Source organism: Populus alba, chromosome 2, assembly GCF_005239225.2.
Source record: "Populus alba chromosome 2, ASM523922v2, whole genome shotgun sequence".
Lineage (NCBI taxonomy): Eukaryota > Viridiplantae > Streptophyta > Magnoliopsida > Malpighiales > Salicaceae > Populus > Populus alba.
Window position 1 is genome coordinate 11,229,332 of NC_133285.1, and position 13,676 is coordinate 11,243,007.

The window sequence follows — 13,676 nt, forward strand, 5'->3', positions numbered from 1 at the left end:
TAAAGTTAGAATTTACAAATTAGGGATGAGAGTTTATGGGTAAGTTGTGTTGTGTCGATGTAAATTATAATTTATGGACTGTTTTAAAAAATTATGTTGATCTAAATTATAATTTTTAAAAGAATATTTAAAAAAAAAGAAAAGGAAAGGAAAGCAAAAAGAAAAACCGGTCCACCGCGTGCCGAACAAGAACTAAAGGTGGCTAACGGGCCCATACTTGGAGACCCAGTCCAATTCAAATACTTGGGAAATAAATTTTGCCCTTCCACCATCTTTTTAGCAATCCATATTTTAAAAACAAAAATCCATTTACAAAATTACCCTTATTAAATCAGAAGGACTCGTGCGGTGCCCTGAATTTCACAAGATTCTAAAAAAATCCGAATTCTTTCCCAGCATCAAATATCAAATATCAAACCGCTTCATCTTCTAAACAGGAATAAAAAAAGCCAATTATACACACACATATATACGGACGTAAATACACAAAAAGGCTGGTGCCTAATTCCTAACGATCCTCTGTTAATTTTGATTCTAAATCCCTAGATCTATCGTCGCCAATCGACCTCCAATTTCTCAGTCTCCGATCAATTGTTTGAAAGAGAGAGATGGACGATAGCTGTGCGGTGTGTGCGGAGGCTCTAGAATGGGTTGCATACGGCGCTTGTGGTCATCGTGACGTTTGCTCCACGTGCGTGTCTCGGCTCCGTTTCATATGCGACGATCGCCGCTGCTGTATCTGCAAGACCGAGTCATCTGTCGTTTTTGTCACCAAGGTTAGGCCTGCCTTTTTCATATTTTAACTCTCTTTTTTGGATTTGATTGTTAATGCTTTTTAGTTATGATGATGGATGCGCTTGATTGTTTATCGATAAATCAAATTTGTAGTTAGGTAATGCAATTTTTCTGCTTTTCAATAACCAAGTACGAAATCTTCTAAGGGCAAATTTTCATCTTTTGGCAAAAATAGAGGTCTGGCTGATTGCTGGTTTTGAGTATTTACCAAGCCATGTGAAGCTTCTTTGTTTTTAATAGACCCTCGTAGGACGTGGTAATAGTGAAGCAGCTAATTTTTGAACATACAAGAGTCTTTTCCTTTACCAAAGAAGAATTTATAACCAAATCGACTTGTTTAAGGACTGTTGGAAGCATTTTTGCTATGTGGTAGCGAATGCTATATGTAAAGAATAACGATGAAAGAAAATGCAAATCGGTATGTTGATGCCAGAACATATAATCACCTCGAAAGGTAAAGTGTAATTGCTGGGAAACTGGACCTTGATGGTAGTTTTCCATGGATATTTTGCAGAAAACAAGCATTTTGCAGATACTGCATTTAATGTTTTTTGAAAAAGAGTTCATCACTGTAGGAATGTAGAGTCAATGGAATCAAAATCTAATACAATCAAGACAAAGGGCTCATCACTCAGGATTTTTTGGGCAGAGTTTCTTAGAGACTATAGTAAATGGTTAAGATAGCCCTTATTGTATTTTACGCTTAATATGAATGAAATTTGGTTTTTAGTTTCCTTTTGAAGTTATTTTTTTATTGTAGTTGTAAATCTAATACATTTAAGGTGTATTCATGGGAAGTAAGTAATGTATACATGTAGTTGTATGCTTAGTTTTTCAATTTCCTTCACTGCTTTTGTTCATATTTGTGATTTCTACTGTTTGTCACATGGATTTAATGACACAAAAAGCTTTATATTTTGCTGTTCTTGCAGGCTTTAGGGGATTATACAAGGATGATTAATGACTTTTTGCTCTTGCCATCTGAACCAAAGGAGGGTCGAATGGGATCTTACTGGTACCATGAGGACACACAAGCATTTTTTGACGATGTTGACCATTATAAAATGATAAAGGCCATGTGCAGATTGTCATGTAGTGTATGTGACAAGGAGGAATCAAATGATGGATCCAAGCGTCGGGGGAAGTTTAGAAATATTAATCAGCTGAAGGGTCATTTATTTCATCAACATAAATTGCATATGTGTAGCCTGTGCTTAGAAGGACGAAAGGTAAGATCCTCATGCATATGATCATGTACGACATATGTTTTCTTGTTTGAAATGATTGGATATTAAAAGTCATTTTTAGGTATAATCAAGTTGAGATTATTTAGAATTTGTGCACACATCTCTCTTTTTGTAACTTTTATTTTATTTTTCAGGCATCTTATTTAAGGCAACTGTCAAAGTGATTTACATGATTTACATAGATTACTAATGTTATCTTTAAGAAATCTATCCTTCTGTTTTTTTTTTTTTTTTTTTTTTTTTTTTGTGTGGGGGTTTTGTAACAACTTTTGGATTCTTTTGAATTTGACAGGTTTTTATTTGTGAGCAAAAGCTATACAGTAGAGCACAATTGAATCAGCATATCAGCACGGGTGATTCTGAGGTTGACGGAAGTGAAAGTGAAAGAGGTGGCTTCATGGGACATCCCATGTGTGAATTCTGTAAAAAACCGTTCTATGGAGATAATGAGCTGTATACACATATGTCAACCGAACACTACACCTGTCATCTATGCCAGAGGTTTTACATACTATAGTTTGTACACATGATACCATAAGTTAAGTACATTTTTAGATAATCTAAAATAACTTTCTGCTATGTACAATGCAGGCAGCATCCAGGACAATATGAATATTACAAGAATTATGATGACCTAGAGGTGAGACTGCTCATCTGCATTTCTTTCTTTCTGTTAATGAGGTTATGGGGCTGGCACTTCTTTATGAGTGTTCTTTAACTAAGAATATTTTTCTAAACAAGTGAAAGTTGTCTGTCACAGATTCACTTCCGTCGAGACCATTTTCTATGTGATGATGAGGGCTGTCTTGCCAAGAAGTTTATTGTCTTTCAAACTGAAGCAGAGTTGAAGGTGATTGAGAAAGCTTCGTTGACTTTCCTTCTTTATGAATACTGTTCAAGCTCCAGTTTCTTTGTGTGCGCCCACAAACTGCACAGGGGGGCAGAATTGGGGTTGGGGATCTCTGTTGGTTTAGTTTTCTTTCTTATTGCTTGTTGGCCAGTTCAACTCATTTAATTTCGCTTTTAATTTCAGAGACATAATACAATTGAACATGCTGGTCATATGTCTCGTTCTCAGCGAAATGCTGCTCTCCAGGTACATATTATTTTCTACTTGCAGAAGTGCTCCTTAATGGATTTGGTTTTTTCTTGATGATATCTGATCACCTTATTACTTCTTTTTTAGTTCTCTCATTTATGTACACCTTTTGTGGCTTTTTTTGTCTTATTCATTTGCTGATTTCCATGAATCAGATACCAACTAGCTTTCGATATCGTCAAAGTAATGAACAAGGTAATCGTCATGGAAGGGGACGAACATTCCGTCTTGATCAAGCAGATAACCAACTCTCCATAGCCATTCAATCTAGCCTGGAGACAGCACATTCAGAAAGCACATCTCGTGATCGATCATCCAGTGCACAAGCGATATCTGATCATGTAGATTTAAGTGATATTGACCCAATAGTTCAGCCATTTGAATCATTAACTGCTACTGATCCTGAAACAACATTGAGATATCTTCAAGCCTTGGGGCCTTCTTCTTGGAATGCACCTTTGCAAGAATCTTCCTTTCCTCCGCTCTTTACAACTGCAAGCAGTGGTCAACAAAAGGCCAAAGATGAATCAGAAAGTTTGCCTAATAATACAATGGCGACGCATCTTCGGCGCCAGAACAACAGAAATGCAACAGTAATCAACTCACCCCAGCAGTGGCCGGCAGCAAGACGTGGGCATGTATCAAGTAGTCCAGCACTATATAAACCTACATTAGATACATCACCTTTGAGCTCAAGGAGTTCTGCTAGTGGACCTGGTCTCTCTAATTATGCAAGTTCTATTCAGTCCCATGCTCAGACTCGACCTGCAGCAGTCCGTGGGCATCCCTCAGCTAGTTCGGTGGGGAGCTCAGGCACTACAAGTAGGATAAGCAGCACTGCATCAGCCTCAAATGTTGCTGACTCTGGATCATTGAAGCCCTCTATTTCAGATTTTCCTCCAGTTTCTGCAGTGCCAATGCACAAGATGCCTACTAGCAGCCAGGTTGTGCTGAATGTGGAAGAATTTCAAACTGCAAACAAGTCATTGGTGGAAAAGATACGTGCTGCTCTTGAAAATGATGAAGATAGATATACTCTTTTTAAAGACATATCTGGACAGTATCGTCAGGGTTCAATTGACACAGGAGAGTACCTGGACTATGTCCAGCAATTTGGCTTATCACGGCTCATTCCTGAGCTGGCTAGACTTTGTCCTGATGCTCAGAAACAGAAAGAGCTTGTTGAAACCTACAATGCTAGTTTGAGAAGCAGTGGGAAGAAAGAGAATGGCTGGGGCCGTGGTAGTGCCCAGTTAAAAGGCACTAATGGATCCAAGGAAGGCAAGGGAATAGCTGAAAACGATAGCAGTTCAAAGGATAGATTGACAGATAGCTTTATTAATACTGTTCGAGCGCTGCAGTCAAATTACAAGCCTGTGGAAGATGAGGCGCAGCTGCTGTCAAAGGATGGGTATCGGGCTGCCAAAGGCAAGTCGAGTGTCATGCTTGATGAGCGGGAAATGGAACCAAGAATCCAAAATGGCTCTTTATCTGCAGGCGATGGATCTAGTAAAAACCTAAAAGACGGGGGTAGGGAGAAGCAACGGAAGAAAACCTCCAAGTTTCAGAGAGCAAGGCTTGGTGATGGCTCAATGGCGGCCCTGTTGGATCTCCAAAACTCGGAACCTGATCCTCGCGAAACAGTGGAGAACAGGATAGACGATAGCAGTAACTCAGTAGGAGGGTTACCTGTGCGTGGAGTCTGGAGAAAAGGCGGGGGGCAGAAACTCTTTCCATGAACAGTATTTCATCATAGTAAAGAAGTGGGCCAATAATTGAACAATAGAGATGGAATAGATTCCAGCAAATCGAATTGCTGCGGTTTTGCAACTTGATACCCCTTTTGAGCATAGTTCACCATTTAGGTGAAGGATGCTATTCGATGTCGGTTTTTGTACTGTTAAAATGTAGTTGAGGTGATGGGGTTGTTCATCATCGCATGGCTATCTTTTTTTATATAAGAAAGTGTTCATAGACATCACGAATGAAGAAAGCAGATATGATTAATAGATGCTGTGTGATCTGTCTCTTACAGGTGAAATGGCTACGAGGAATTGTGTGTCCTTGTATTTTTCTCTATTTTAACAAAGTGTCTTTGATTGACAAGCAGAAGGAATCATAGTGAAATATCATGAATTAATTGGAGGACACGTATAAACTTCCTGATGCCGTGATCGTTTAACGTTTGGACCATTAAATTAAATTTAAAAAAAAAATCTGAAAAGGTGGTAATTTCATTGTACATCATTCATAAATCAGCAAGTACTGTTTTACTTTTTTCTGTTATTTTTCTTCTCTTGTTATTGAAAAAAATAATAATTTCATTCTTTTATATTAATTAAAAATTAAGTTTAATACTTTGATTTTGATTTATTTTCTATGAAATTTTTATGGTGTCAAAAAAGATTATAATATAAGATTAATGCTTGATTTTGCAAAAAAAAATAAAATTATATTCTATTGTTTGTGAAAAATAAAAAAAATAAGGATACCAAAATTGTCAATGAGACGAAAACAAAGGGTTCTCTTACACTATTCATTCAACTCCTTTAACAAAATTGACTTCGGTTTTTTTTAATTTTTTTTTTGTTCTTTTTAATTTAACAATTATATATTTTGATATAAAATTTTATTTTATTTACATTTTAATCCTATGAGTACGAGAGCTGAAAGAGAGAGTATTAGAAAAAGACATGACATTTAAATTACTATTTAATTTTGTCATTGCTAAATTATATTATAGATTTTTATGTGAATGTTAATAATTTTTTTTCAATTATTATGTACCTAAAATGCAAATATAAAAAAATAAAAAATTGCTCATGAACATTTAATAAAAATAAAATCTGTGTTCTTTAATTTTTTTTATAGATTTTTACATGATTTTATCACTTTTATTAATTTTCTTTTTTCAATTACATACAAAATATTGAGATATTATTTTAATATATTTTTTAAAACTTTCATTGAGATCATTATAGGTTTTTATTTAAAAATAATGTTTACATTTGAAATCAAGATGCATTAACAAGGAAATAGAGTTTAGATTGAAAAAAATACATCTCTCCTTAATAATTTTATTTGTTATCCTTTATATAAATATCTCTTTCTATTATCATTTAATTAAATAAATAATAAGTTTTAAAAAGCAAGGTTATTAAACCTGTTAAGGGTCATGATCTATATCATAAGCTGAGCAGCTTAATCTAGTTTGGCTTGAGTCTATTCAAAACATTAGCATCTCAATACCTATTTTTATAAGAAAAACATTAAACTAACATAGTTATTTTATTTTTTAAAAAGAGCAAATTAGGTTTTTGTTGAGTTAACTTAGTCGCGATTGCACTCATCTAGTCAAATTGGTCACACTAGGTCAATTCCCTATATGATTTACTTTAAAACCAACCAAGTTTAAAGACCAAGTCAATGGGTTACCATATTGATTTGGTGGGAGTATTTGAGTTTAATAACATTATAAAACAAAAAATCTTGTATGACAACTCAATTGACTGATTCTTCTTTATACTAAAACAACGAGGTGTAATGCACTTCTTTGCATAGTTTTGAAACTTGGCTCGGTTCAGTGGGTTGACTCGGGACCCGACTGATCCAGGGCTGAAACTAAGTCGAGTTGAAGAAAAAACAGGGGAAGAAAAAACCCGATATGACTCGGTGGCCCGATTAACCTAGTAAGACCTGATCAAAAACCTGGTGGCAACCCGTTGACTTTTGTTTTTTTTTTATTAAAACGGCATCGTTTTGATTTTAAAAAAAAATGACCCAGACAAACTGGTAACCTGGTCAAAACCTAATGACCTAAGTCTTGGACCGGGCCAAGTCTAAAAACTATACTTCTTTATATTCTTCATATAAATAGTCAAGCATATGCCCCACTTTTTTTTTCTACTTTTCATTCCTTTTTTATTTCTCAATTTCACCCTTATATCTTTGTAACGATCATCTAGGTTGCTTTTAAACCGACTAGGTTGATTGGGTCATATCGAGCCAACTCTCACATTGTTTAATTTAAACTCGAGCTGAGCAAAGAATCGGGTCAGGAGGTTTTTTATTCAGTCAATTTCATTTTTTATTTCTCATTTTTGTCCTTAAGATTTCTTGATCGATCGACTGAGTTCCTTAATGATTGGCCAAGTCGACTAGATCAAGTTGAAAAAACTTCTACACAACTTAATTTTAAACATGAGCAAGGCAAAGAGTTGGGTAAAAAGGTTTTTTTTTGTCAATTTTTTTTCCTCTCAATATCATCCTTAGTTTTTTTTTTTTTCCTAGTTGGCTGGGTTGCCTTTGAAATGATCAAGTCGATTGGGTCACTAGTTTCTTTTTTTCATGGTTGGCTGGGTTGCCTTTGGAATGACCAAATCGATCGAGTCACTTTTTGGCAACTCCCACGCAATTTAATTTTAAATCTAGGTTAAGCAACAAGTCTAGTCATGACATTTCAAGATTGATCCATGAAGCCAAGTTTAATAATAATGTCAAATAGTTTTCTACAACCTAAATATTTTTTGTTATGTTAAAAAAAAAAATTAATACCAACCCGCGCAAAAACTAGTTAACAAAAAACTAAAAGAGATGGTTCTTTCATTGTGCACGACCTCGCAATACATTGTTCATTGAAATAATATATTGTTTTTCCTTTGGTTTTTTTTAGTTTTTTTATCTATGCTTATTTGTTTAATTTCATCCTTCAACATTTGGTTTATTAGATATTAGGCTTAATGATTTGTTGTGGTTTTCTTTCTATATGGTTATCCCGGTTTCATAACTTATCTTGTGGGTTTAACGGTTTAACCTGGTTAACTCAAGTTTTTTTTAATTGGTAGTTTTTTCGATTGTATGCTTCAACATTGGGTTGATTGTGAATTAGGCTTCATGATTTATTTCAATTTGTTTTATATAAGGTTATCTTGGTTTCATGACTTAGGTTATAGGTTTTATAGGTTAACTAAAGTAGACTCACATCGTTTTATTGTGTCTTGTTTTTATATTGATTTTTTTTTTCAGTTTCCTCCTTTAAGAAAATATTTATTGAGAATTAAGGTTTATAATTTATTTTGATTTGTTTTTTTATGAGGTTATCTCAGTCTCATGACTCGAGTTGTAGGTTTAGCAATTTTTTTGGTATACTCTATATAAGTTTACTCTAGTCTCATGATTAACATCATAGGTTTGACGGGTTAATCTGAGTTTTCTCATATTATTTTTTTAAAAAAATTTAATTAATTTTTTTTTCAATTTTATTTTGGGTTGATGGGTTGATTAGAAGTTAGACTTTGCAATTGGTTTTGACTTACATATATAAATTTAAAATTCTAGATTTTAATTTAAAAAATTCATCTCATAATAATTTTAATTAAATATATATTTTTTTAAAACCATAAATAAAAATATATTTTTTTAAACTTAACCATAAAAATTATTATAATATAAAAAATATACATATTCGGATTAACAAAAACATCAATATGATCCGAGAAGAAAGCGAGGAATCGATTCCTCTTCAAAAAGCGTGTTCACGGAACTCGGTAGGGTACTTGTAACCTGCATTAGATGTTTATATTATTTATTAATTTATAAGTGGATTCAATCTCAAATGGGGATGTAGCTCAAATGGTAGAGCGCTCGCTTTGCATGCGAGAGGCACGGGGTTCGATCCCCCGCATCTCCACTTTTGCATGCTTACGAGTAGATAAGTTATTTATTTAGAAAATAGATCAACACGCTTCTTCCGCCATAGATACATAGATCAGCACGGGCAATTCTCTCGACCCCTCCTTTTTATTATTTTCTGATGCTGCGAATTCGATGCTTGCCTCTCCTTTTTCTAAGTAGTTTTCTTTTCTCGGAATTCCCATGCAACAATGATGGTTTCGAAAGATATTCTAAACGATAGGGTGTGTTTTTCACTCTTCATAGTGCCAATCCTCTCTGGACTTGGTACTGGTCAAGCAAGCAAATGACGTGGAGCCTCGAAGGGTCATAATGTTTAACGGCTCAAAAACAGTGTAATATGGAACAGCAATCACAGTGCATCCAATCAAATAAGGAGCATACGAAACTAAAGCATCAGACAAGAAAAATGGAAGAACAAGAGAAGGAGATGATGGAAGAGAAGAAAAGAGATCCCCCTCATTTACGATCTGCAAATCATGTGCGTGAAGATTTCCAATCCCCGGCCAATTATGGATTCAGTCTGGAGATAACATGGGCACATGCTATCTGCCCCTTTGAACCACGGATGCCAATAAAAGCCAAGTAAACTTCTAGTCGCACCAGTTAAAAATTTGTGTAACATTCCTTTGCACACGTCCATCTAGATGCAAATAGTGATGCATATAATGACCAAGAAATTTTAATGGTTACAACCTAAATCTGAAGTAAATAATGTGAGTCTTACAAGCACTTGGCATGTCTGGCAAGCAATAAATGGTTTTCTGGAGAGATGCCTGAAGGGACATACTTCACAAGCTGTGTGTCTAAGCCATGTTCTTTTGCCCACATCATCCTTCCTACGTCGATGATCTGCTTACACTTGAAACCCAACACAGCCCTTTCAACTGGTTTTATATTCCTCACAACATCTTCAACCCCATGTATGTCCCCAAAGCATTGTTTCTCCTCACTGTAATAACTGAGAAAAATTAAGATCCAAAATACTAAAATATGTGAACAGAAGAGAGGAATGAAAAAACCATCTCTGTGAACAGAAGATGGGAAAAATAAGGATATATATAACATAAACAAAAAGTTCAAATGATTACATGGATTGTAACTGCAAGCTGCAGTCAGTAATATCAGGAAGATCTGAACCATGGTCAGCATCTACTGCCCAGGAGGTAAACCATGTCATTGCATGAAATTGTCCCTTGGTGATCCCCAAATCGGACATGAACTTCCTGTCTGCAAGGAAGTAAAAGTTACATTGAAAACTCGTAAATAGAAGAGCATACATGTTCTTGTACTTCAAGAATATGCAGGGTAAGATGTGTTGATTACTTGTGTAATGTTTCCACTGACAAAGATGATGGCAGCATGTTGCTATAGCAAGGCCTTTAAGGTTAGCATTGCTCCTGCAATCTTGCACACTGCCTTGATTACATTGCTCAGACAAGCAACATCTCAGTGTCAAATCTGCGGCGCAAGTATTAAAACAAAACAGTGGAGGAAAATATTCAATGGAACAATCTGCCAGAACTGAGAAATAATGATATAAAATGCAAAAAAAATTACTTCTGAGTTCTATCTAATGTTCAGGAAAAAGTTATTTTAAAACATATTGCTCACCAGTTGCTGGCCCACAGAGATGTTTACCAATAGCCAAATAAGGGATTCCCCTTAAAGACTCAACAGCATTCAAGTTTAAGTCCTCAACTGAAAAGGTGGAATTTGGTAATGTCAGAACTCAAAAGTTTGCAGAGCTTTTTTCTAGCAGAGAGATCAGATGGAAGGTAGTGTTAATACCAATTTTTCACTTATACCTTACAGGGGGCAAGCATGCCAACAAAAAATAAAAGGCAAACAAGAACAGACATCATGTATGAATATAAATATTCTGTTGTTACTACTTGAGACTGCTGTTGATATCACCCAAAATTAAGAGGAAATAAATGGTAAAATTTATTAAGTTGACCCCTGTATAGGAAGTTGGGACAAACCTGTTTATTCACTTAGTTGAGAGAAATAAGCTTACTATAAAGTTGTAGAAAATTAATGCTGTGGCATGAAATGTTAGAAGTTATGACTTCATATAATATGCACAATAAAATAATGCCGAAAACTGCAAGACCTTGTTTAACTGCAACTTCGAAGAGTACAGAAACAGGGCAATAAAAGGCAACAATAATTTGTTAGGTTATGCCCCTTAAAATCACCACTCATAAGCACACTATGAAGGCAAAGTCAAGGAAAAACAATGCACTCAAGAGAGCTCCAAAATTGAGCCACCTGCCAGCATCTAATCTTAACTTTGGAGGACTGAGGGAGGAAAAAAAGGCATGAAAACTATGCCAAGTCCTTTTTAAGAGGTTAACTGAATGCTCCAGCAAGAGAGAGTATTTGAAGTTATGTTTAGCACCAGCTCCAGACTTACGTTAGAGAAAGAGAGAGAGACATAGAACTAAAGATATAAATATGGAAATGCAAATGCAAATGCCATTCCAAAGAACAGGATTCTGAAAAACCTTACTATCAATCCTCAAACGCTCTAATATCAAGCTCTCCTTCTGTCGCAAAGATCGATCAGCCTAGAAGTAGCCACAACATATAAACACAAACAAAACATAAATCACAGATCAATTAAGGTGGAAAGAGTACATAACATCTCCAACTTGAGTTTCATTCTATTGCAGTAGATATTCCTTCTCATAAACAATGCAATGCAGAATTCAACACAACTAACCTTAAGTTTGTACGACTTGCGCTCAACCAGAAAGACTCTGTCAAATCCATAACAGTCTGCCAGCATCTGTGTCAAGTACCCTCTCCCTGCTCCAAATTCAACGACTGCGTGAACAAAATTGCTATCATCACTACAAAACCCCTGACTATCAGCCTCTTTACTTCCTACTGAACTCTTTATCACCCCAAAGTCCTCCAAATTCCCAAGAATTGACGCTTGTTGTGCTACATGTTTCTCTTGAAATGGTAATTTCCTGCTCAACAAGAAACTCATTTTACAAAACCAACCGATTATCATCAAATTAAACAACAATCTTCATCTTAACATCACATATTTACCTGTCTACTTCTCTTTTAATCCACTTATTACAAGCTTCTGGAACTTTATATGATTCCCAGATATCCTTACATGTAGAAGCATGAACAGATTCAATCTTGTTAATAAGTTTGCAAAATTGAGTCACAGTCATGCTATAAACAGCACTCCTCTTCATCTCAGAGCTAACATTATCTTCTTCTTCTTCTTCTTTGCCAGCATTGATGCCCTTTTGATAAAATGGTTGAAGAGACAAGGATTGAGCTTGTTTCAATAAAGGGCATCTCTTGACATGGCTTTCAAGATTTTCTTTTAGAACAGAACTATCAAAAACAAGAAAAGCCATAAAAAATCTAATCCCAAGATTAAAAAAAAATGATAGTGCAAAGATCAAAGATGGGAATTACTGAGAAGGGTCGATGGGGCATGGAATCCACTGTTCAATGGACCTCGGTTTGTGGTTGCCACAGAACCTTACGAACAGTTCAATAGATAGAACGCATTAAAACATTAGACATAGGACGGGAAAAAAACAGAAGAGAGAGGAGGATGAGAGTGAGCTTACTGGGAATCGTTTAGAGGGGAGTTGGCACAAAATCGGTTCTTTTTGGGAAGCCAGAACTTGCAGCGGTTCTCCTCCATTGTTGCTGCTGCCGCGCCTCTGAGTTCAGACTTCGCTTTTCAGAGAATTAATCTCCCAAGTCTTATATACTAAAGTAGTTGTTTGACCCTCTCCACTGCGGATCATAAAATTAGTTTTTCAAAAACAATATCGGAAATGTAGACTATTATTTAAGTTTGATTATATAAAAATATTAAAGTATAAATTTAAAATTATATCTAAACAACTAATTAAATAAATTAATAAATATTTATATAAATAAATAAATCATTAGTAATAACTAAAACAAATTTAAAAAAAATAAGAGATAAAAGTAAATCAAAATATTTAATTTCGTAAAATAAAACATTTATCTTTTGTGTTTATTAAATTTATTTGTTTAAATCAATAATAAAAAAAAACAGAAATAGAAACATTAATGAAAATAATTGAACAAAAAAATATTACGCTAGATCGAACACATTAAAAATAATATTTAAAAATAAATGTTTTTTATTTTGAAAAATATATTTCATCTATATAAAAAATAAATATAGATGAATCTGAATAATATCTCCAAAAATTAAACACAAAGAAGACAATTTAAAAAAAAAAAAAAACTATATTAAAAAAAAGCCTATTAATAAAAACCATTGACCTAAGTTATGAGACCAAGATAAACTTATAGAAAAGAAATTGAAGATAATCACAAAATCAATTTTTAAAAAAAATTAATGCAAAACAATAAGATTGTAAAAGAAAATAAATAAATAAATAAAGGATGTTGAACTATATTAACTTTTTAAATTCATGACCCGAGTTATTATAAGGAAAGCACTATAAATAAATAAATAAAACATGAAGTTCAATATCCAACAAATCAAATATCAAAGGTTGAATCATGAAAAAAATTAATTACATAAAAGGATCTAAAATAATTTAATTAAAAGAATGAGGGTGAAAATCAAAATAAAAAATAAATTAGAGGGCAACTAAAATTTTTCAAATGGAGGGTTAAATTGAAATGAAAAATAACTTTAACAAAAGGGAAAAATATAAAAAATAAGGATCAAATTGAAAAAAAATAAAACAACATGAACTTTGATTGAAGGATAAAGTTGAAAATAATAAAACTTTAACAAAAGGATCTAGAAAAAAAAAATAAAAATCAAAAGAATAAAGACTAAAATAAAACAAAAT

At 34.1% G+C, this 13,676-nt stretch overlaps 2 protein-coding genes and 1 non-coding gene across 4 annotated transcripts; 2 read left to right on the plus strand and 1 right to left on the minus strand.

Moving 5' to 3' along the window:
* Nucleotides 1–372: 372 nt before the first annotated feature.
* On the plus strand, nucleotides 373–5,152 carry LOC118044510 (uncharacterized). Its single transcript, XM_035052831.2, has 7 exons — nucleotides 373–776; nucleotides 1,728–2,024; nucleotides 2,335–2,543; nucleotides 2,634–2,682; nucleotides 2,803–2,892; nucleotides 3,076–3,138; nucleotides 3,297–5,152. Exons 1-7 carry the CDS (start codon nucleotides 609–611, stop codon nucleotides 4,878–4,880), a joined length of 2,460 nt encoding a protein of 819 aa, XP_034908722.1. The 5' UTR covers nucleotides 373–608; the 3' UTR covers nucleotides 4,881–5,152.
* Nucleotides 5,153–8,757: 3,605 nt separating this feature from the next.
* TRNAA-UGC (transfer RNA alanine (anticodon UGC)) lies at nucleotides 8,758–8,830 on the plus strand. Its single transcript has one exon. It is a non-coding gene; the product is annotated as a tRNA-Ala (tRNA).
* Nucleotides 8,831–9,168: 338 nt separating this feature from the next.
* Nucleotides 9,169–12,588, minus strand: LOC118044511 (uncharacterized). Of its 2 annotated transcripts, none has more exons than XM_073407402.1 (9): nucleotides 12,441–12,588; nucleotides 12,283–12,348; nucleotides 11,899–12,198; nucleotides 11,561–11,813; nucleotides 11,348–11,405; nucleotides 10,447–10,533; nucleotides 10,159–10,293; nucleotides 9,924–10,062; nucleotides 9,169–9,793 (listed from the first exon to the last, which is right to left on the minus strand). In XM_073407402.1, exons 1-9 carry the CDS (start codon nucleotides 12,515–12,517, stop codon nucleotides 9,556–9,558), a joined length of 1,353 nt encoding a protein of 450 aa, XP_073263503.1. In that variant the 5' UTR covers nucleotides 12,518–12,588; the 3' UTR covers nucleotides 9,169–9,555. The 2 variants fall into 2 exon arrangements, with proteins under 2 accessions (XP_073263503.1, XP_073263504.1); XM_073407403.1 differs by having other exon boundaries at nucleotides 9,169–9,784; nucleotides 12,441–12,587.
* Nucleotides 12,589–13,676: the final 1,088 nt, after the last annotated feature.